The sequence below is a fragment of the Sminthopsis crassicaudata genome, chromosome 1 (assembly GCF_048593235.1).
Source record: "Sminthopsis crassicaudata isolate SCR6 chromosome 1, ASM4859323v1, whole genome shotgun sequence".
Taxonomy (NCBI): domain Eukaryota; kingdom Metazoa; phylum Chordata; class Mammalia; order Dasyuromorphia; family Dasyuridae; genus Sminthopsis; species Sminthopsis crassicaudata.
The window spans coordinates 484,634,996-484,659,937 of NC_133617.1; the positions used below are offsets into that span (position 1 = coordinate 484,634,996).

At 33.6% G+C, this 24,942-nt stretch overlaps 1 protein-coding gene across 1 annotated transcript in view; it reads left to right on the forward strand.

Moving 5' to 3' along the window:
- FOXK1 (forkhead box K1) overlaps window positions 1-22,334 on the forward strand; it is a 112,746-nt gene extending 90,412 nt beyond the window's left edge. The window contains exons 3-9 of the mRNA XM_074281211.1: window positions 11,803-11,959; window positions 12,766-12,912; window positions 14,168-14,361; window positions 17,431-17,597; window positions 17,766-18,047; window positions 19,267-19,491; window positions 19,734-22,334. Of these exons, the coding sequence (XP_074137312.1) occupies window positions 11,803-11,959; window positions 12,766-12,912; window positions 14,168-14,361; window positions 17,431-17,597; window positions 17,766-18,047; window positions 19,267-19,491; window positions 19,734-19,951 (1,390 nt within the window). The 3' untranslated portion in view covers window positions 19,952-22,334. The remainder of the gene's footprint in view (window positions 1-11,802; window positions 11,960-12,765; window positions 12,913-14,167; window positions 14,362-17,430; window positions 17,598-17,765; window positions 18,048-19,266; window positions 19,492-19,733) is intronic.
- The last annotated feature ends 2,608 nt before the right edge of the window (window positions 22,335-24,942 follow it).

The following is a 24,942-nucleotide window of genomic DNA, read 5'->3' on the forward strand; positions in this document are numbered from 1 at the left end:
GAAAATATAATAAGTTTATTTTTGTTTATAAATCTAACCAGTAAATCATTGGGCAAATAAGATTTTCCTACCTTTTTAGGTTGAAGATTGCTTAGAAGCTAAAGTTTTAGTCATGTTCTCAAATATAGTCAGTCGCCCCATCTTGTGGTTAGTGTTCCTTCAAAAAGTTTGCTGAATTAACAACTGCAGATTTTGGAGAACTGGTAGGACACTGTGTTCCCGGTAAGAGCCATTGGAGCAAGGATTCAAAGAATAGCTAATCCAAAATTTGTTTTAGTGACCTATGCCTCTTAGAGGAACATAGGGAATTTGAGAAAAGAGAGCTTTAATTAAGGAAACAAAAGATCAAAAAAACTATAGGTATAATCACTGTGAAAGTGTCTTTAGAAGGCTTTTTTTTTTCTTTCATTACAAAGAGGGAAAGATGAAAAATACTTTTTAATACTGTTTTCCAGGCAGTCTTGCAGTTTACATTCTCAGTTTCCAGTCTATCCCAAATATACTATATTTATAAAGAAATGGAATCCTTGAACATTGAGTTTTGTCTATATCTATAGACATATGCATAATTTTTTTTAAAGAGAGAACTGGCATAAGGTTGCATTATTAGAAGAAGCTGATTATTTAAAACTAGTAGTATTTAGAGGCAACTTTAGTTTAGACTCCCAATGTTTGGACATTGAAGAGGTGTACTTTGACCCAGTGGTGTCTCTCTCTGCTCATTTGAAGTCTTTTGTATTCCTTTCTGTATCTAGAGTTAAAATGTTAGATAACAGGCTAATGCCAAATAGCCTTAAGTTTAGAAGAATAAAGAGAGAGGTTTAATAACTATTTTTATGATCTTGAACAAGTCACTTCAGTTTTCTCATAGAATAAAGGGTTGAACTTCATAATTTTTAAGATTTCTTTTATGTACTTGAATTATTAAAAATGAAAGCACTTGTCTTGGTTAAGCTGGTTAAAGTTATTTTTTTCCCTTCCCATAGCAGCTCGTATTCAGACAAGTAAAGTCTGAAACCTTGAGTTTTTTAAAGTTCAACTTATTAAGTTCTTTATCACAATTGAAACATAGAAATTTTATATATTTTTTTAAAATTTTATTTATTTATTTATTTGTTTTTGGCCGAGCTCTTAAGTTCTTATCATAAGCATTGAGAGAATGATGTTGACATTTTTGGCGTAATTCTTTGTAATCAAAACACCAGGTGTGGGCTCAATGAGAGCCAAACAAAATGCTGACTAGGCAGAGACTGGGTTTTAAAAAACTCTTAATGTTATAGTCAAAATTTAATATCACCACAGTTATGTAACTTTGTGACTGTTAGTTTAGTAATATTACAAATTAATGTATCAATATTAATAACCAGTTGATAATCATAACAAGAGGAAATTATGTTGGAAGTGTCTTCAGTAGGATTATATATCTTTGCCTTATGGTATTTAATGTGACATTTCTGGCATAATACGATCAGAGAATACTTAGTGTGCTTTCATCTTACTTTGTAAATCTTGTTCCTTAGGCAATGAAGTATATTTTGGTAACTTTTAAAATATAATTTGTTTCCTTTATATCTAGAAAGTTAGAATTGGTCACTGGTACTATCTGGTTCAATCTGTTGAATTTTTGTGACTATGATGCTAAATTTTCATTCTGATCAAACTCATGGTCCCCAAAGCAACATGCCTGAGGATACAGAGTTAAATAATAAAGGACATAAAATATGGTTCCCCAATTCCAACCTGGGCTCCTGCGTCTATTGTTACATTTCTCCCCCTTTGAGGTGTATGTGTATACACAAATATGTGCATGTGTATTTATATACATATATGTGTGTGTCCATACATACACATATGTGTATATCCCTGCATGTGTACATGTATGTGCATTTATATTTTAATTCCTAACCTTTAGTAAATTTTTAAACTGTAGTAGAAAAAATACTACTTCAGACTTCTCAGGCAGCTTCTCAGAACTACTGCCTGTGGTTCTTCCTCTTTGTTTTCCCAAAGAATAAAAATCATTCCAATTTTATAACTAGGACAGCATCCTCTGCCTGGAAATATTTGGATGACTTTTTTAAACCAACAAGGATTTATTACACTCAGATTTGTTTTGAAGATATATGGTATCTTGAAAAAAAAATTTCCCCCTTTTAGGTGGTTTAATATAAGGATTAGCTAATTAAATCTGGTTGTGGGTTACAGTTCTTTGTCTTTAGTGAACTATCTGTAATGTAACTGAATGGAGAGTACTAAGATATTAGCCTTTGAAGACCAAAAAGCTTGTGGGAGCAAATTGATGTTTCTTTCTGAACTAATCATTACTGGAAAAACTCAGAATTCCAACAAGCCAACAACTGCAATATTACACTATATCTTAGCTTTAAACTACAGTATAGTCTGATTTTATTCCCAAATGAATTTGTCAACACAAATCATACTTAGTAGTTTAGTATTAGAGAAAGTTGTAAAGAGAATGCTGTTTCCTCTTTTTTCTTTTCCTAAGTTATGTTTTGCTGAGCTTTTATTTCTATTTGAAATCATACTTTGGGGAGCCATGAACTTTTCTTTGGTTTGCCTTCCTGGGTTTAAATATAAATCCACTGTGATTGTTTATGAAATTATTTTCTTTAAAGAGGCATTAATTGTGTTGAAGGACTCAGTTGGATTGCTATCTGGAAGTAGGGAAAATAAGGTGTTAGCTCTGTGATTGCAAGAGAATTAGGGACATCATTAATAATGAACGCATTATAAGGCTATTAGAAACACTATGCAAAACCTCCCCATAAGCATTTTTGTTCCATAGATAAAAATTTTTATACTCTAATTTGAAACCACATTTGTTAGTGTTCCTATGTACAAAGGGGAAGCATTTAAAAAACAAGTCAACTTAAAACAATTAATTGGAATACACTAATACATAGATAATAAAATTGAACTCATCTCATTAATGCATTACTTGTCATCCCTTTTTACCTGTAATTCTCAACCAATTTTTTCCCTTACAAATCATTTAGTGCTTTATTCCACTAGCAATATGTTCCTTTTTTGTTGTTGTTGTTTTTGTGTATCCTATATATTAAGAATGTTATTTTAAAAATATTTTATAGTCAAGATAAATGTCAAAATCCAAACACATATAAGTCAATAATTGGTGTCTCATCCCAATTATAAAAAATAAACAAATTATTAGAATAAAACATTAAAATTTCATAGAGCAATTACTTGGGGTTGGACATAATTTTCTGCAAGAATTTATATTGTAGAGGAAACAAAAGAGCATGTAACCAAAACAGATGCTTTCCATAAGTTCATACTGTTGTTTTTAACCTGCTTGTTTTATTTTTTAAAGGAATGGAGTAGGGAGCAGCTCTTAGAATTGAAGCAATATACCTTCAGTAAACATCATATGTAATGGTGATAAACTAGAACCTTTCCCTGTAAGATCAGGAGTGAAACAAGGTTGCCCACTATCACCATTACTATTCAATATAGTACTAGAAACTCTAGCCTTGGCAATAAGAGCCGAGAAAGAGATCCAAGGAATTAGAGTAGGAAATGAAGAAATCAAATTGTCACTTTTCGCAGATGACATGATGGTATACTTAGAGAACCCCAAAGACTCTGCTAAAAAGCTACTAGAAATAATTCAGAATTTTAGCAAAGTCGCAGGATACAAAATAAATCCACATAAATCCTCAGGATTTTTATACATTACCAACACAATCCAACAGCAAGAGATGCAAAGAGAAATTCCATTCAAAATAACAGTCGATAGTATCAAATATTTGGGAATATATCTACCAAAGGAGAGTCAGGAATTATATGAGCAAAATTACAAAACACTTGCCACAAAAATAAAGTCAGATTTAAATAATTGGAAAGACATTCAATGTTCTTGGATAGGCCGAGCGAATATAATAAAGATGACAATACTCCCCAAACTAATCTATTTATTTAGTGCTATACCAATCAGACTCCCAAGAAACTATTTTAATGACCTAGAAAAAATAACAACAAAATTCATATGGAAGAATAAAAGGTCGAGAATTGCAAGGGAACTAATGAAAAAAAAGTCAGAGGAAGGTGGTCTAAGTGTACCTGATTTAAAGCTATATTATAAAGCAACAGTCACCAAAACCATTTGGTATTGGCTAAGAAATAGACTAGTTGATCAGTGGCATAGGTTAGGTTCACAGGACAAGATAGTGAATAAAAATAGCAATCTAATCTTTGACAAACCCAAAGATCCCAAATTTTGGGATAAGAATTCATTATTTGACAAAAACTGCTGGGAAAACTGGAAATTAGTATGGCAGAAACTAGGCATGGACCCACATTTAACACCACATACTAAGATTAGATCAAAATGGGTCCAAGATTTAGGCATAAAGAACGAAATCATAAATAAATTAGAGGAACATGGGATGGTTTACCTCTCAGACTTGTGGAGGAGGAAGGAGTTTGTGTCCAAGGGAGAACTAGAGACCATTATTGATCACAAAATAGAACATTTTGATTACACTAAATTAAAAAGTTTCTGCACAAACAAAACTAATGCAAACAAGATTAGAAGGGAAGTAACAAATTGGGAAAAAATTTTTACAGTTAAAGGTTCTGATAAAGGCCTCATCTCCAAAATATACAGAGAATTGACTTTAATTTATAAGAAATCAAGCCATTCTCCAATTGATAAATGGTCAAAGGATATGAACAGACAATTTTCAGATGATGAAATTAAAACTATTTCCACTCATATGAAAGAGTGTTCCAAATCACTATTGATCAGAGAAATGCAAATTAAGACAACTCTGAGGTATCATTACACACCTGTCAGATTGGCTAAGATGACAGGAACAAATAACGATGAATGTTGGAGGGGCTGTGGGAAAACTGGGACACTGATGCATTGTTGGTGGAGTTGTGAAAGAATCCAACCATTCTGGAGAGCAATCTGGAATTATGCCCAAAAAGTTATCAAAATGTGCATACCCTTTGACCCAGCCATACTACTACTGGGCTTATACCCCAAGGAACTACTAGAGAAGGGAAAGGGTCCTGTATGTGCCAAAATGTTTGTGGCAGCCCTTTTCATAGTGGCTAGAAGCTGGAAGATGAATGGATGTCCATCAATTGGAGAATGGTTGGGTAAACTATGGTATATGAATGTTATGGAATATTATTGTTCTATAAGAAATGACCAACAGGAGAAATACAGAGAGGCTTGGACAGACTTGCATCAACTGATGCTGAGTGAAACGAGCAGAACCAGAAGATCATTATACACTTCAACAATGATACTGTACGAGGATGCTGATGGAAGTGGATTTCTTCAACATAGAGAAGAACTAATCCAATTCCAATTGATTAATGATGGACAGAACCAGCTACATCCAGAAAAGGAACACTGGGAAATGAATGTAAACTGTTATTTTTACCTTCTGAATCCAATTCTTCCTGTGCAACAAAAAATTCGGTTCTACACACATATATTGTATCTAAATTATACTGTAATATATTTAACATATATAAGACTGCTTGCCATCTGGGGGAGGGGGTTGGGGGAGGAAGGAAAAAAATCTGAATAGAAGTAAGTGCAAGGGATAATGTTGTAAAAAATTACCCATGCATATGTACTGTCAAAAAATGTTATAATTATAAAATAAAATAAAAAATTAAAAAAAAAAAAAAAGAAATTTATTGAAAAAAAAAAAAAGAATTGAAGCAATATAAGAAATTATAAGTACATTCATCTTACATATTAGTTTTTTTCCTAACTAATAAATGATGCAGTAAAAGGAACATTGAATCCTAGGTTCTAGTTTTCTAGTTCTGACTTTGCCACTGACTAGTTCTGTGACACTGACAAGTCACTTTTCTTCTCTAGATTTTTGTTGTTGTTGCTTTTTTTTTTTTTTTTTTTCTTTTTTTTTCTTTTTTCCTGTAAATGAGGAATGGGGATTAAATAGTGCAAAGAAAAGGCTAGCTAGATCCTTGGTTTCTAGTTTTTTGATCTTTTACCCTACCACTAAAAAAAAAATTAGTCATAAGCCAACATGTTATATTCATTTATTTATAAAAAATTATATTATAACTTGAAAAATGCTTAAACATTGAAATAGATAAAATAAACAGTATTTTGAAACTTTAAATTTTATTTATTGATACAAAAACTGTTTTGATTTTGAGAGCAATGGTGTTTGAAATATATTTTCCCAATCCCTGTGTATTTCTGGGGGGAATAGGGCAGATTTTAATTGCCTAATAGCATTTAATTATTCGGTCATTTTGATCAATATAGCTATATAAAGGTAAATTTCCCTTAAGATAACTTTTTTGTTGAAAGATTCAATACAACAAATAAGGGGTTGTGGCCCTCAGTGAACATATCAGCTTTTCAGTATTTTTCTATGTGTGTGTGTAGATAGATAGATAGATAGATAGATAGATAGATAGATAGATAGATAGATATTTACTATACATAATACAAAAACAACAAACAAAAGTGAATTATCTCACTTCAACTCTGCAGAAAGTATTTTTCAATATAAAACTATTATTCCTCTTTCTTTATATGTTTCCATTAAATAGAAATTGTATTTGGATATTTACCAGTATTTTTGTGTGATTGTGGGGAACAACAACAAAAAAGCAACCCAAATTGGGTTTGATTGGACTGCTGAATACAGAAAGGAAATAATTTATAACAAGTCATTAAAAGTTAAATTGGGATGAGGTTATGAAAGGCTTTAAATGATATAACAGGAGTTTTATTTGATCCTGTAAGTAATAGGAACTTTCACCGGAGTTTCTTAGGTTGGGAGTTGGGTGTGGATTGGTCAGACTTAGAATTTAAGAAAATCACAACTGTGTGTTGGATATATTGGAGTGGGAAATGACTTGAAGAAAACTACATAGGAGGAAGCTTTTGCCATCGTTCAGGTAAGAGATGACATAGGCTTAAACTTCCAGGGATGATGAATGGAGAGAAGATATGGATACAAAGAATATTTCAGAATTAGAAACAATAAATACAGTTTCACAACTAATTTGTTATATGAAGAGAGGGAGAATTAAGAGTGGAGAATAATACCTAGCTTTTTGACCATACATCATTGGAAAGATGGTTGTACATTGACAAACAGGAAAGCCCATAAGAATGGTAGGTTTTTAATGGAAAGATATAAGATTTATGATATAATTTGCATCCTATCCATATCTGAGAATCCTTTTTTTTTTTATAATTTTATAATTATAAATTTTTTTTAGTATAATGCATAAATTTTTATGCATTAGTGTTTGTTTTTTTTTTTTTTTTTTTAAATAACATTATCCCTTGTATTCATTTTTCCAAATTTTCTCTTCCCTCCCTCTACTCCCTCCCCTAGATGACAGGCAATCCCATACATATTAAATTTGTTACAGTATAACCTAGATACAATATATGTGTGTAAATCCAATTTTCTTGTTGCACGTTAAGAATTGGATTCCAAAGGTATTAGTAACCTGGGTAGATAGACAGTAGAGCTAATATTTTACATTCAATTCCCAGTGTTCCTTCTCTGGGTATAGCTGTTTCTGTCCATCATTGAGCAACTGGTTGTGAGTTGGATCTTTATGTTGAAGATATCCACTTCCATCAGAATATATCTTCATATAGTATTGTTGTTGAAGTGTATAGTGATCTTCTGGTTCTGCTCATTTCACTCAGCATCAGTTCATGTAAGTCTCTCCAAACCTCTCTGTATTCATCCTGCTGGTCATTTCTTACAGAGCAATAATATTCCATAACATTCATATACCATAATTTACCCAACCATTCTCCAGTTGATGGACATCCATTCATTTTCCAGTTTCTAGCCACTACAAAAAGAGCTGCCACAAACATTTTGGCACATACAGGTCCCTTTCCCCTCTTTAGTATTTCTTTGGGATATAAGCCCAGTAGTAGCACTGCTGGATCAAAGGGTATGCACAGTTTGATAACTTTGGGGGCATAATTCCAGATTGCTCTCCAGAATGGCTGGATTCTTTCACAACTCCACCAACAATGCATCAGTGTCCCAGTTTTCCCACAGCCCCTCCAACATTCATCATTATTTGTTCCTGTCATCTTCCCCAGTCTGACAGGTGTGTAGTGGTATCTCAGAGTTGTCTTAATTTGCATTTCTCTGATCAATAGTGATTTGGAACACTTTCATGAGTGGAAATAGTTTCAATTTCATTATCTGAGAATTGTCTGTTCATATCCTTTGACCATTTATCAATTGGAGAATGGCTTGATTTCTTATAAATTAGAGTCAATTCTCTGTATATTTTGGAGATGAGGCCTTTATCAGAACCTTTAACTGTAAAAATGTTTTCCCAATTTGTTACTTCCCTTCTAATCTTGTTTGCATTAGTTTTGTTTGTGCAGAAACTTTTTAGTTTGATGTAATCAAAATCTTCTATTTTGTGATCAATAATGATCTCTGATTCTCCTGTGGTCACAAATTCCTTCCTCCTCCACAAGTCTGAGAGGTAAACTCTCCCATGTTCCTCCAATTTATTTATGATTTTTTTCTTTATGCCTAAATCATGGACCCATTTTGATCTTATCTTAGTATGTGGTATTAAGTGTGGGTCCGTGCCTAATTTATGCCATACTAATTTCCAGTTTTCCCAGCAGTTTTTGTCAAATAATGAATTCTTATCCCAAAAGTTGGGATCTTTGGGTTTGTCAAACACTAGATTGCTATTTTTATTCACTATCTTGTCCTGTGAACCTAACCTATTCCACTGATCAACTAGTCTATTTCTTAGCCAATACCAAATGGTTTTGGTGACTGCTGCTATATAATATAGCTTTAGATCAGGTACAGCTAGACCACCTTCATCTGACTTTTTTTTTTTTTTTTTTCATTAATTCTCTTGAAATTCTCAACCTTTTGTTCTTCCATATGAATTTTGTTGTTATTTTTTCTAGATCATTAAAATAGTTTCTTGGGAGTCCGATTGGTATAGCACTAAATAAATAGATTAGTTTGGGGAGTATTGTCATCTTTATTATATTCGCTCGGCCTATCCAGGAGCGCTGAATGTCTTTCCAATTATTTAAATCTGACTTTATTTTTGTGGCAAGTGTTTTGTAATTTTGCTCTTAATTCCTGACTTTTTTTGGTAGATGGATTCCCAAATATTTTATACTATCGACCGTTATTTTGAATGGAATTTCTCTTTGTATCTCTTGCTGTTGCATTTTGTTGGTGATGTATAAACATACTTGAGAATCCTGAGCAACTTGTGCCTCACCACAAAATGAAAAAGGCTGTAGGGGAAGGAAAGCTTTTCTTTGCTCATTGCCTTTGGTATCAGAGGCCAGTGCTTGTTGTTGCTGTGTAATGGAGGCAAGGAGGAGCAGGGCTTGTGGGGGGATGAGCCCATGATTGGCCAGTTGTAAAGAAGAGTGGGAGGAAATCCTTCATAGCTGCCTTGGGATTGGTTGATCCAATACTTAGTAGGACTGAATCTTTCAGCTTCTAGCATCCTATGATTCTAATAATCCTGTTGGGTTCTGAAGAGGGAAGAAATTGTGAAGAGTAAAATGTTTTTCAAATATGTTGAAATATGGGAGCTCCTGAATTCTTAGGCTCCTCAGAGGAAAGCTAGCTAAAGCACAGTTGCACTGACCTCTTCTTGAGTAGCTTTGTCTTTAGAGTCAGGTGTGTTACTGCCACAAGCCAGTTCTTCTGATCTACTTGAATCCAGCATGTGTGCACTGCTTCTGGTTGATGTAAACAAATGTATGGTTCTTTAGTGTTTGTCATTTTACGAGCATAGGCTTTTTAGCTTTTCCATTCTTCTAGTGCCATCTTGTGGATTATTACAAGGAAATACCTTCCACAACAAAAATGCTAATAATACAAGTCCATCTATCAACTTTTTTTTTCTAATGTTCATTATATTCACATATTAAGTAAAGGACTCATTTCATAACAACTCAAGTTGATATTGCAAGTTCAATATGAGCCAGTGGGTTGATGTATATTAATTAAATTATAGTAAAAGAGGATGGTGATTTTGCATTATGTAAAACACATTAACTTCTTTACACATTTTGATTTAGCAATCCCACTAATATACTTCAATCATGAAGATCAAGGACTGAAAAGTCCTATATATGTTAGAATATTAGTAGAAGCATTTTAAAAAATATTTCTACGTTAGTCATGTTGTGAAAGAATGAGAACAAAAGAAAAAAAATCACAAAAAGACAAAAAAAGGTGAAAATACGTATGTGTCTAAGCAGAAGCATTTTTTGAGACACAAACAAAAACAAAACAAAAACCTGGCAACAAGTGACACCATCAAATGGTGAATGATTAAAAGTTAGAGAAATATGAGAAGACTTGTATTAACTGATACAGAGTGAAATCAATTGAACCAGTAAAACAGTCTAAACAGTGCCTACAATAATATAAGCAAAAACAAAAATAACATTAAAAGATAGATGAAGTAAGAATAATTGAAGTGACCTAGAGAAAAGAACAGATGATGAAACACATAAGAGAGACAAGAGTTTTTAACATGATGTCATATATAGTCATTTTGCCAATAAATTTGGCTTAAATATCTTTCCTTTTCAGAAAGCAGATAGATTATTGACGGGGGAGAGGAACATCATTTGAGGACATTATTAATGTAAAATTCTAAGGCGAATTCAAATAAGACTTTAAAAGAGGGTAAAGTAACATTCAACATTGGATTGTTACTTTGAATAGGATCATGGTGATAAAATCTATGTCATTTAGGTTTAGCCTTGAAAAGAGAAAACACCAGTAGGGAAGGGAGTTTTTAATAATAGGTGTTTTCAATTATTTGAAAGTTTGTCTAGTAGAAGGATTAGATTTATTCTATATGGCGTGAAGAGGGCAGGATCAGTAGGTAGAAGTTTTTGGGAAACAAATTTTTTTTTCAATATAAGGAAGAACTTTTATGCAATTAGATCTATCAGAAAATGGATTAGACTGCCTTGCAAGTCAGTGATTTTGCATCACAGAAGACTCACTGGCCACATGTTAGTGCTGTAGGAGGAATTTTGTGCTTAAATAATTTCTGTTTTTCTTAAGAATGAAAGCATGAAAACCAACTGTTTGGACATGTATACATATATTGTATTTAATTTATACTTTTACATATTTAACATGTATTAGTCAACCTTCCATCTGGGGGGGAGGGGAAAAATTAGAACAAAAGGTTTGGCAATTGTCAATGTTGTAAAATTACCCATGCATGTATCTGGTAAATAAAAACTATTAAAATAAAATTTTAAAAAAGTAGGTGAGTAATAACATTAAAAGGTGAGTAATATTCAAAAAAAAAAAAAAGAAGAATGAAAGCATGTAGTAAGCATCTTCCTTACTTCAAGTTTTTTCAGCCAAAACCAACAAGGAAACAAATAATTAAATGATTATGTGTAAAATTTTGGGGATCTATTCCTGTATGTTCTTGTATAGAGTTTCCACCATTACATGGCAATATCAATCTTTCAGATGATGAAACTCCTTTTGAGGGGCTAGGAGGAAGATAGTTGCTTGGAAATGTTATCAGCTCATCCATCTATACAATGTGATTTCCTTGTACTTTAACTTATAGTATATAGCATTAAAAGGGGGTATAAAGTTTAATGAAAATTTAGAATAAATCTTCCTTCTACTATCAATTTTATTTATTATCCTTTATTCATTATTCAGAAATCACTTTTAAAAACCCATCTTTTTTTAATGGCAGCACAAATTATGTGGTGTCTTTTTCTTTCTCCAGTGTTCCCAACTCCTGCCCAGCCAGTCCTCGTGGTGCTGGATCCTCAGGATATCGTTTCGTTCAGAACGTCACCTCGGACCTGCAGCTGGCTGCAGAATTTGCAGCAAAGGCAGCATCAGAGCAGCAGGCAGACACATCTGGAGGGGACAGCCCAAAGGTTTGTTGAGATACAGATATTTCCTGAAAATGTTCTCACAATATATCATGTTAAATAAGCTGTTTTTAGTTTCACAATTGGCATTGCATTCATATGAAATACAGAATTATATACTTACCAGGTAATGTCCTTTGACATCAGGTATCCATAAATGATATTTAGTTGAGGAGTTCGCAACTTGGGGTCATTTGTTTTGCTTTTTAAAGTATTTTGAGAATTTTATTTAAATATAATTGGTTTCCTTTGTACTTTTACATATTTTATCATTTAAAAATATTATTCTGAAAAGGCTCATAGACTTCAAGATGGTCAAAGGAGTCCATAATACTAAAAAAAGGTTAACAGCCCCTTAATGCTCTTTGCTGACAGCTATTTCATACAGTCTATATTAGGAATTTTTGAGCAGAATTGTATTCCATCCCCATGTAAAAATCATCATATCCTAATTTGTCTTTATGAAATTTACTTTCTTATATTGTGTAATGCAATTTTATTTCTCTTTGTGGAGGATGTGAAGAAAGAAGTTCAAAAACATGTGCTTCTGGTAACTTCTAGTCTTCCCCCTAAAACAGGAATGATCATTCTTATTTTCATAAAAGCGTGTGAGTGTGAGGCCAATTTTGGAAGAAATGGAGATAAATTTAAACTATAGATACTTTTCTAGTTTTCTGTTATCTCAGAACAGGAGTTATTTGGAGCCTAATTTAAGAAGTTTAGATAATCTCAGCTTTTTCCATGGTGATATGTGAATATTTGGTTTATATTTTGCTCTCTCTCAGACGCCTATTGTGTTCTCTTTTTCTCAGGATGAATCAAAACCACCATATTCTTATGCTCAGCTAATAGTTCAGGCTATATCCTCAGCCCAAGACAGACAGTTAACACTAAGTGGGATTTATGCCCATATCACCAAGCATTACCCTTACTACAGGACTGCTGACAAGGGCTGGCAGGTAAGTTTAAAATTTGTTACTTTTCTGAAATTCTTCAGAAAATTCTCAATGAAAGTCAGAAGGAAAGAACTATAATCAGAAAGCCAGCTCTTTTGTGGACTCATAAAAAGCATTTCCTGAAGTGAAAAACATTTTGCCATGAAGTCTAGTTTGATCTTGATTCATGTATAATTTCTTTATAGACCCTTTTCCCTCTTGCCTTTCAAGCATCTAAAAATCATAGCTGTGGTTATAGTTATTGATAATTCATACTTTATAGATGTGCTTTATAGTTCTGAACATTTATTTTCACTTTCTCAATTTCATTAAATTCAATAAATGTGAATAATTGAACAATCGTGTTTTAAGTACCTACATAATACAAGGCAACATGCTAAGTACTGCCGAGGTCTAATAATTAATTTGAATTCATTTTTCCCTGGTCATGTCTCTGGCCTCAGAGGGAAGTGACATATTCATAAATGATTCTAATCATTTAATATAAACTTTGTTTTAAAAGTGCCATGAGAGAAATGTATATAAAGTACTGTGGTATCAAAAAATGGCTAAATAGATTCAAAAAATGATTTAAGGAAGTGACATATGTCGTGTGTGTGTGTGTGTGTGTGTGTGTGTGTGTGTGTGTGTGTGTGTCCTATCAAACCTGCAGGTAGGTGCTTACAGTTATTATTAATATGGAAAGTGAGCATTAGTGACATTATATGACTTCATGCTTCCATAAGTATGGAAAGCAGGATTTGGATTCAACTCTCCTCTAACTTCAGATCTTGGCTTTCTTTCATTAGATGAAAACATTGTGACCCATCAAGTTGAAATGATTTATCAAGATCTCCCAGGATTCCAATTAGACTGGAATATCAGATTATAAAGGGAATTAATGAGAGAGAAAGCTGGAAAAAATAAATTGGGGCTACATAGGCAGCCACTAATCATAGCTCTGCCACTGACTTACTTGTTTTTGGGCTATAGATAGTCATTACGGCATTTAGTTCTTTTTTGTTGTATGTCATAGAGTAGAAAAATGATGGTTTTCTTTGCAAGTTTCTTTCCCCCACTTTACCCCAAACATAAGGAAAATATACCTTATCAGTCATCAACTTCATATTTTTTCATGGTCATTTTTTTGTATGTAATTGTGTTCAGATTATTTTCCATATTATTCTCCATTTATAACAATTTTGCTGTAATCTTTTGGTGTCATTTGAGCTATTTCTAGGTGTCAATAAGTGGTGAATCTGTTTTTTTCTTTTCGCAGAATTCTATTCGACACAACCTCTCCTTGAACCGATACTTTATTAAAGTCCCACGTTCTCAGGAGGAACCTGGAAAGGGCTCCTTTTGGCGAATTGATCCAGCATCAGAAGCCAAACTAGTAGAACAGGCATTCCGAAAACGGAGACAGAGAGGAGTTTCCTGTTTTCGAACCCCTTTTGGACCCTTATCGTCAAGGTAAATATCACTTTCTTCTATCTTTTGATTTTTTTCTTGGGAAGCTATTAGGAAAAGAAATTTCTTAAATAGAGAGGAGAGCCTAGCTAATTTTTGCTCCCCAAAGCAACCACATATTTTTAAGAATATGATTCAAAAACTGATGAATTTCTATAACATTTAAAAGGTAAGTTGATTGCTACTTGAGCATGATGATTTTTTTATAATAGTTTTTTTATTTTCAAAATATATGCAAAAGTAGTTTTCAGCATTCATCCTTGCAAAACCTGGTGTTCCAAATTTTTCTCTCTTCCTCCCCTAGACAGCTAGCAATCCAATATAGGTTAAATATGTACAATTCTTCTTTTTTTTTTTTTTTTGGTACTATTCTTCTAAACACATTTCCACGTTTTTGTGCTGCATGAGAAAAATCAGATCAAAAAGGGGAAAAATGAAAAGAAAAAAACAACAAAAAAAGTGAAAATACTATGTTGTGATCTGCATTCAGTACCTTTGATGCTGATGGTTCTCTCCATCGTGAGTCTATTGGAATCGACCTGAATCACCTCATTGTTGAAAAGAACCATGTCCATTAGAACTGTTCATAGTATAATCTTTGTTGTTGTGCACAATGTTTGCTTAGCTCTACTCACTTCACTCAGCATCAGTTCATGTAAGTCTCTCCAGGCCTCTCTGTAATCATCCTGCTGATCATTTCTTACAGAACAATAATATTCCATAACATTCATATACCACAACTTTCACCCATCCCCTAACTGATGGGCATCTATTCAGTTTCCAGTTCCTACTAAAAAAGGCTGCTACAAACATTTTTGCACATGTGGGTCCTTTTTTCCTTTCTTATGATCTCTTTGGAATATAGGTCCAGTAGGCATTGCTGGATCAAAGGGTATGCATAGTTTGATACTTGTTGAGCATAGTTCCAAATTTCTCTCCAGAGCAATGGCTGGATCCATTCACAATTCCACCAACAGTATATTAGTGTTCCAGTTTTTCTACATCCCTTCCAATATTTGTCATTATCTTTTCCTGTCATCTTAGCCAATGGGAGAGGTATGTACCTCAGAATTGTCTTAATTTGCATTTCTTTAATCAATAGTAATTAGGGCATTTTTTTCATTATATGTTAGTTTAGATGATATATAACAGTAGACATTAATGTAAAAAGCAATAAGAATAATATTGGTTTTGATGTAAATAGCTTTATATCTCAAAATTTGTAATTTTAAACAGGTTACTTTTATAAATAGCTCAAACTTAGTTCCTGATATAAGTTATAAATTCAAATTATAACATTTTACTTTCATATCATAATTTGTCATTGAGAATCCCATTCCTTTTGTAACAGAAGACAAAATGGAGATTTGTTGGCTATGTTCATGTAGGTGTGAGCTTGTAAAATGGTTTTGACAACCCTTGGGATATTCCAACAAAGCCCTTATTTTCTAGAACATCTGATTCGTTTTTAAATAAAAATAAAGAGAAATTTCATTAATGTAATCATTTTTTCTTAAACTATTTTTCATTTGATCAATCAGTATGTGCCCGACATTTGGAGAAATACAGAAGAATCATAAGGCAAGAACTTTGCTATTGGGGAACTTAGATTCTATAATCTAGTTGAGGAAACAAGACACACTGTGTCTCTAAGAGTTAGAGACCAATTAAATGTTAAGCTGTATAGTACTCACTAATAGCAAGCATTTAGAAAAGGAAGAAATTGGTATAGATTTGAATAATGAAGATTTGGGGGAAGCAGTAGCAAATCTTGAACTAGACTTTGCTTAGGATCTGGATGATTAGTAAAGAAAGATGTTCCAAAAATATACAACATGAATAAACAATAGAGATTAATTTGATATTATTGGGGAGATAGTGAAGACACTGGATTGACTAGAGGAGAGAATTTATTGTAAGAGAATTTATTCTGGAAAATAACACTGTATAAACAGGGTGAGGCTAGATTACAAGGAACCTTGGAAACTAAATAGAGGAGTTTGACTTAATGGGCAAAAAAGAAGGGGTTCCAGGAATTGGTATTTTAGATATAATATGAATTTAAGTTGACAAAAATTAGAATGTAAAAAGTTAGAAGTTTGGTCAAATATTCTAAACTATAGGAATAGAGGAAGGTACAAGGGACAAATCAGTCATTTGAAAATGAGTCAATAGAGAGGAGATATGTGGGATGGAGGAGGGAGGAAAGTTAAAAATGACTTAAAGTTGTCTAGCTGAGGAGACTGGATGATTTTTTTATAGCAATGTTTTAAAATTTGACTGGAAATTTAATTTTGAGTACTAGTTCTCTTTGCATTCCCCATCAATCCTGTTTTAAGACCCTGCTTCTCCTACACTCTCATCCCTGCTAGTTATATCCAAATTCCCTTAAAAAGGGCTCTCTTTATCTTCCTCTTTTTCCCCTTTCTTGCCCCTCACCCTTGCCCTCTTTCTGGCTCTCTTTCTCTGTCTTGCTCCTTCTCCCTAATTGAAATAGTTTGGTAGCTTTCCTGTTTCCTGTGATAGAACCTGATAGTATCATTTAGTCCAACTTTGCTCCATAAGTCCCAATCTTTGGCCAGAGATCACTTGCCAGCAATAACCTGCTGAGAATGAGAGGTTTTTAAAGCCTTGGTTAATGAAGATGGATAAACTTTTCATTTGTTCATTTGTTATATGTTCGTTATATATGTGAAACAAGTTTTGCTTTCTCAACTATGCATTTTTGCACATTAAAAATTTATATATATGAAAGAGAGGCCAGGTTAAAGTGTGATTCTTAACTACAGAGTGCTAAGGCATGTTCATGAAAGGTCTGGCTGATCTTCTCAGTCAGGGAATAAATGCTTTTGAATTGTAGCTTTTAGCTACAAAGCCACAAACAAGGCCGTCTCTTCTCACTTAATGGAGCTTTAAATTTGGTTTTATGTTATCAGTTGTGTTCAGTTTTTGTTTTTTCCCCCCATTTCTTGACACCTTTATAGTTAAGCCCTTTGATCTTTTTAATGGACATAATATGGTGCTTCTCTTGATTTTTTTATTTTTTTATTTTTTATTTTTTATTTTTTAAAGGAGTGCTCCTGCTTCACCTACTCATCCGGGGCTAATGTCCCCTCATTCTAGTGGCCTACAGACTCCAGAGTGCCTGTCTCGGGAGGGTTCACCCATTCCACATGACCATGATTTTGGGTCAAAGTTAGCCTCTGTTCCAGAGTATCGATATTCACAAAGTGCACCTGGTAAGGATTCTTTTTTTTTGGGGGGGGGAAGATAAGTATTATGTTTTGTGCATCAGTTTGTTTTTTAAATTCAAAATTCTTGAACCAAAACTGATGTCAAGAAAAATCTTTTGAAATACCATGTATTTTATAGATTTTATTATCTTTCTCACTTTTTGTATTCTTTAGGTTCTCCTGTTAGTGCTCAGCCAGTGATAATGGCTGTTCCTCCTCGACCATCTAATCTTGTGGCCAAACCAGTTGCTTATATGCCAGCTTCAATAGTAACTTCACAGCAGCCTTCTGGTCACGCAATTCATGTTGTGCAGCAAGCTCCCACTGTTACAATGGTCAGAGTTGTGACCACATCTGCTAATTCAGCTAATGGATACATACTTACCAGTCAGGGCACAGCAGGAAATAGCCACGAAGCAGCAGGCACAGTTTTGGACTTGGGCGGTGAACCAAGAGGTAATCTATCTGTTTGGTAATTTCATTAGGTCTTGATGTAGACAACTTTGGCCGATGTAAAATATAAAGTTAGAAATTGGTTTCTGAAACGTCAAACAGCACAACTAGGGGAAGCATGGATGGATTGTGGTAGAAGTATAGTCTCAGATAAGATGATTTTTTAAAAGCAATTCTGCAACCACTGTATTTGCATTAATTATACTTTTTTTTGTTACAAATTCTACTCTTCATTTAATAGATCACAAGACAGAGGTTTCTTTGAATACTTGGTAGTTTTAGCTTTCCTTCAGGATTACATTCGCAAAATATATGGATCTTTTCTAGAATTGAAATATAAATTTTTTTTTAACATAAAAAGAATCAGCCTATGGAAATGAGTTAGTAGTTATAGCAATAGCACCTCTAGTTAGACTGTAGATGTAATTAAGAATGAACATTTCATTTCCAAACTAGAAATTTAGTCTTTGATGGGCTTAATGGAATGTCTTGTAAAATTTAAGTCATTGTAAAAAATTGACTCAGCTCTTTTAAATTAAATAATATTTCTTAGTTCTTATCTTTCAGTCACTTTGTTTTATCTCTGTATTTTTTTGTGGTCTTACCTATAGGAGAATTGTATTTTTCTGAGTGACAGCATTTGTGACACTTCAGGAAAATAAAAATATTGCTGATAATTATTTTTTCAAAATCAAATTATGAATATTTGAAATTTGAGTGATGATATCAGTAAAGAAGGAAGCCTCATGGTTTAATTTTGTCATTTGTGTGGAGAAGGTGGTACTGTTTAGATAAAAATAATCAGACATCTATTTGATGTTTTTTAAAAAGTGAAGTAAATTTAACTTGTGTACAATGTAGGAAATAACTCATTCAGTTTTTTGGGGGGGAATAAGGGAATCTTGAACTATTCATTTAATGAACAACACCTGAAAGTGAACTTGAAGTTTGAAAAAAAAAAAAAAAGTCTGCTGAAAAAGGATGCTAAATCTTTTTCCATTTTCAGTAAACATTCCTTAAACAAATAGTATATTAAGCAATTGAGTGCCTTGAAATTTTGTCCACAAGCAGTGATGTTACCTAAGGTCATAGGATCTATGTTCCTGAATTTGAATTACAGTATTCCTTTTTTGTCAGTTCCAGGACTCTAGTGTCAAGTGAAAATTAAGATAACTTCCTTTGCTAGTTTGTCTGTAATATAATGTTCTTTAAATTTTCATAGCATTGGAAGATAAGCCTACAATTGCATTCGCGACAATTCCAACAGCTAGTCGAGTCATCCAGACAGTTGCCAGTCAGATGGCTCAGGGAGTTCCAGGACAAACAGTTACAATACTTCAGCCAGCAACACCAGTGACCATTGGGCAACACCAGCTCCCAGTTAGGGCAGTGACACAAAATGGAAAGCATGCTGTTCCTACCAACAGCATCTCTGGCACTTCTTATGGTAAGATTTTTGTAGTTTTGTGTTCAATTTCGTGATCTTTACTTTGGTAAATGCAAAATGTGGAATATTTCTTTCAATAAAGCTGTCATAGATGTCCTTGAGTTGAATGTTTATAGATTTTTCCATTATAATTTTAGAGTAGTGCTAAGCTTTTAGCAAATAGGTGATTTTGACCTTTGTTCAGAAGAATTAAGTATTGGTCGTAATTTTGCATATTAAATTTATGTCTCTTCCATTCCCAGCCCTTACAAATCCACTGCAACTTCTTGCAGCCCAGGCTAGCTCCTCCACTCCTGTGGTGGTTACACGGGTGTGTGAAGTGGGCCCTGAAGACTCAGCAACCTCCTCAGGGGAGCCAGATGTCAAAAGACCTCGGTTGGAGGAACCCAGTGGAACTGTTGTGGCACAGGCAGGGGTTATCACATCTACAACCCCACAAGGGCAAGGAACCGGTGAATGAAGTACCTGGGAAAGGAGCTGGAATGTAGGTGGAGCAGAAGGCCCATCAAGAGAAATGGTAGAACAGAAGTGTAACTGCCTAAACAGCCACTTAATCTTAACGTGAAATAGGAAAGACAGCTCCACAGCTCATCAGATCTTGAGGTGCCAAACAGATTGGAAAAAGCTTGGGAAAAGCTTCCATCTACCTGTACCTGGAATTCAGTTCAGCCTTTACTTTTGTTTTTCTCTTCCATACCTTTTAGTTAAAAAACAACAAAAAAAAAAAACAACAAAACAAAAAACCCACATAAACAAATACAGACAACTGATTGTATGACTGCTGGGAATTTTTTTTTTTTTTCAGCACCTCCTGTTTTTCCCCAGCCTTCAAGATTGGGGAAGAGATTGCAGTTCAGTATCTCAAGGAATGTATCACAAATATCTGCTCCATAAGAAGAAGGTTCCTTATTTCTCCAATGCCTTAATGCTGCCTCTCAGAGTTTGACATTGATGTTCTTAAGGAAGCAGCCTTGACCATCACAAGAAGACTGACACAGGTTATCATAGTGACAGCATTAAAGTAGTATGGTACCCAACAAACAATCCTTTTAAAGAAAAATAATTGTATTTAGAATGAATTCTTATTTATGTGTAGGAGGTTAAGAAGAGGCTGTTGGGGTGGGGACCAGGGGGTAGAACAACAGAAATTGACCAATTTGTTATTTCATAAATGTCTTTTTTCATAGAAAGGCAAAAGAGAAGGTATTGATATTAGTATTATTTTTAACTGGTTTGGTTTTGACACCACAATGTTTCTTGCTTTTTGTTCAGACTTGTACCATCTGTTTTTAAGCTAAACCTATATGCATCTTGGACAAAAGTTGAGGGAATGTCTCGCCCCCTTTTTTGTTTTTGTTTTTAGTTTTACATGCATGATGCATGCATTAATCACACCATGGAGTTAATCCACAGCTATAACTGTTAATGTCATGTTAGGGGAAATTTTGATAGCTTCTTGTATTAGAACATGTATTTGCCTCAGAACTGATAGAAAGTCCTTTGGTTGGAAAATTGGTGAAAAGATTGGATGAACTACATTATAACAATATATACGGATTTTAGTATTTGGAGTGAATGTTAATCAGAACTGAGTCTCTGTGCTATCTTCACTGCAGTAGTAGTAATGTTCCATTATAACTAGGTATTCATAGACAGAACTGTGTGGCTCATTTGATGTGAAAGAAAATAGAGCAGAGGTTTCTCAGACATTTCACAAAAAATTGAATTGTTCTCCCCATGACCTAATATAAGACTTGATATTCTCAGCATAGCTGGATGCAGTTTTATAATCTTAATCTTTTTTATTTAAATTTTACCCATTTCCAGTTTTCTTTTACAACTTATCATTGCAGTTCAAAAATATTTCCTTTATCTAAAAGACCAAAATCTTTGGGGTCAATTCAAGGTAATGGAAACCACCTTCCCAAATAATGAAGTTGCTTACTGGTATTCATCTTCTCCCAGGGTTAAATCACCCTGCCTGTATTTGCTTTGTGGCTAAAAAGAAAGAAAGAAAAGTGCTTTCTAAAGATGGAAAGCAAACAAAATGCTTCAGTATAATAAATTTATCTTCCTTGGGAAAATGTCTTCTGAACTTGTACAGTTGGCAGTTTCAGCCATATAAGGAATGTTGAAAAGAGGTAAGAACATATGGAATGTTATCATCTGTTCGCATTTTATCAATCTGTTTTCCTGAGTAGTGTGCATGAGGCATGAAGGAATGCTTCTGTTAGAAAAGTATCTTAATTTGCTGAATATTTTGATGCTATTTCTCTTAATAGTTATCATTAGGAGAAAAAATGCTGTACACAAAACTGAAGTATCAGGAAATGTTTTTCTTTTTCTTTTTGAAGGATGGTGGTAGAGAGAAACAAAAACCAGGAGTACTTCCTTTCCCTTTTTCTCCAACCAATTAACTATGTTAAGAATTGGTTCATCTCTATAAGTCCTGTTAGAAAAACTGCAATAGTGTTCAAAACTTCCCCATAAAATATGAGACAAAGGCAAGAAAATTTCATAGGAATTAGGAACTAACCTATAATTTTCTGCTTTAAACAAAAGAATTAACTTTTTTTAAAAAATTATTTAAAACAATGGGCATTAAGTCCACTTTAGAGACTAACAATTTATAGTCAGAACACATTGAAATTTAACCCAGAGATTTAAGAGGAAGATGACCTGTTGAGAGAGACACTAGGGAAAAATAGCTCTGCCACAATTGCCCTTTACACTATTGTGTCCTCTTCAGTCAGGATCAGAGGGAACTGGCTCCTCTTAAAAAAAAAATTACTGAGCCCTAAATGAAATGCTCAATTTTGCCCAATAAAGGAAAAAAAGAAAAATGTATATGTGACTAAATTTTAAAAGGTACCACAGCCACAAAAAATTTATTGACATCCATGCAATATTAAGTATGAATAAAGTTTCAAAGCAGTGGAAATGAGATAACCAGCAATGTTGTTCTCAGAGATACTTTCCCCACCTTTAATGATGATAAATTATGCTCTATTCCACACTTCCATTTTCTTAAATTTGTGTGTGTGTGTGTGTGTGTGTGTGTATGTATGTATGCGTGTGTGTGTGTGTGTGTGTGTGTGTGTGACAGAGAAATATTAGACTTGTGACAAAGAGAGAATGAAAAAAGGATGAGTGGTGAATTAATTGCTATCAGGCAGGTTTCATTCTGCACTAACAACTTCAATTACTAATAAAGCCAGGGTCTTGTTCAGGTTAGAGGATCTGTAATTAGTGATTTTTTTTTAGGGCCACCAATTGCTTTTTTAATCATCCGTAATTGGTGTTTATTCTAAGTACTCCTTATATATAGCCAAGGAAATGGAAATGGTTTAAGGTAGTGGGAGCTATATTTGATCTTCAGTTAGCATGGCTATCACAGATTTTCTCCTTTCCAAGTTGAAATTTTCTGCAGAGAACACTCCATGTTGGGAGGTTAGAACAAAATGGTAGCTTATGTATTATTTTAAACTATTTGTTTCTGTCTTTTGCTTCATATGAACTTATTGCTCCCATAGCTAATTTTATCTGCTTTATCTGTGCAAATTTAGTCTTATAGTAATGGTTGGTCCACAACTAGAAAGGGAAAAAGATGGTGAGTAGGGAAAGAGGGAAACAGTAAATTTTCAATGGAAGGAATTTCCCCTTGAGATTTTTAGCACCTTAAGCTTCTGTAAGAATTGCATGGTGAAGGAAATAAAAAGGATAGACATCAGGAGAAAAGTGTTGGGCATTGGGGAAATCATTACTCATATAAAATCTTTTTTTTTTTAATGTTATGATAACTTTAGAAAGGTTTAGATTATAGCCAGGAAATAATTGCCTTATATCTTCTAAGCCAGTATTTGTGGCAAAGATATCTGGCAGAAATGCCAAAGTGGGATGTGTGGTGGCTTTAGAAATTCCTGGAAGGAACCTTTTACCATTTGGGATTGAGGCAGGGAAAAAGTAGTGTATAGCTAAATGTGTTTGATAAGTGCTGCTCCAATTCTGGAGTTCATCTGATCTTTGTCTTTATTTCATCCGGGTACATGTGTTCACATTTGCCTCCTGCCCTTTATGGCTCCCCTTCTTTGCTTCCAATCTGAAAAAAAAAAAAAAAAAGCAGGAATTTACATATAAAGAACTTTTAATTTTTAAGAATCCAGGAAAACATACTTAAATAAAGTACACACACGTAACTCTCTCTCCTTTCCCCAAAAAGAATTCTATCAGTTAGCTTAAATGTATTCATTCTCCTCTTCATGTATTTTGTGGTGATGTTGGAATATTTAAGAACAGTTCTTCACAATTGACAAGCCCTTAGAACAGTTGGTAGACAATTTTTAACTGTGTGTTGGTATTTGGATATCAATTTGTAGAAACTTCTCACCTATCTTCTTTTATTATTAAAGGCATCACAACCAAAGGTTATGCTTCAGTAATCAATATGTGATTAATGTTAAGCACCAAAGGTCAGTAATTTTATGTTATTATTTATTGAATCTACACACATGATAGAGCATTATACTAAACACTGTGGGGAGATACAGAAGAAATATAAGTTCCTAACCTTAAGGAGTTTACTAATCTAATGTTTTGTCCCATAAGTTTACCTCTTTCCATCAGAACAATATCCATCTGTTGTATCAACAAAAAACATTCTTTTTTCCCCCCACTCAGTGATTTTGTTTTTCAAACTATTAGGGCATTTTGCCCAAATCTCAGTTCTTTTTCCTGTAAGCAGAATATAAAATATAATTTAAATGACTGTTGGGAACTCAGATGCATCATTCTCTTATTTCATCTGAATTCTTTAAATAAATATGTATATATTTAAATTTTACACACATGCACATACACACATATTCGCTCATTGGTTTGAAAAAAAAATATATCTCCCCCTTCCTACAAATTGGGAGAACTGCCTTAGTTTAAAAAAACAAAATCATTGAAATTTACCAAAACAGTGTTCCAAACACACTTTTTCTTCTTATAAGTGTTTGTTTCTCTGTCATCTCCATTACAGTGGTAGCTAGTACTTTCAAATTTGTTTACTGTTTAGTGGTAGCTTTACCCCTTGGATGAATTGCATTTTTAGGTGATCTAAATCTATTGCTCAGAGAAGAGATTGGAAGCATTTCCAACTAATAGATGGGAATAAAGAAAATGTAGAATAAATAGTGACTTTTACTTCTGGAATTATGTCCTGTCAATTTTCCTGAGGGCATGTGGTTTTGTGATTGATTTTAAGTGCTTACCAAGCCTTTTTTCTATCATTTACCACCCACTCTTTTCTTTTTCCCCACCTCCAATAAATAAAACAGCAAAAGAAAAATTTTAGAAGTGAAAGGAATATCACAATCATTATGCTTGCATGCTTATACTATTCAAAGTAAGTGACGTTGTTGTTTAGACTACTATATGGGTGTACAAGCATTTTGCATGACAACTTTA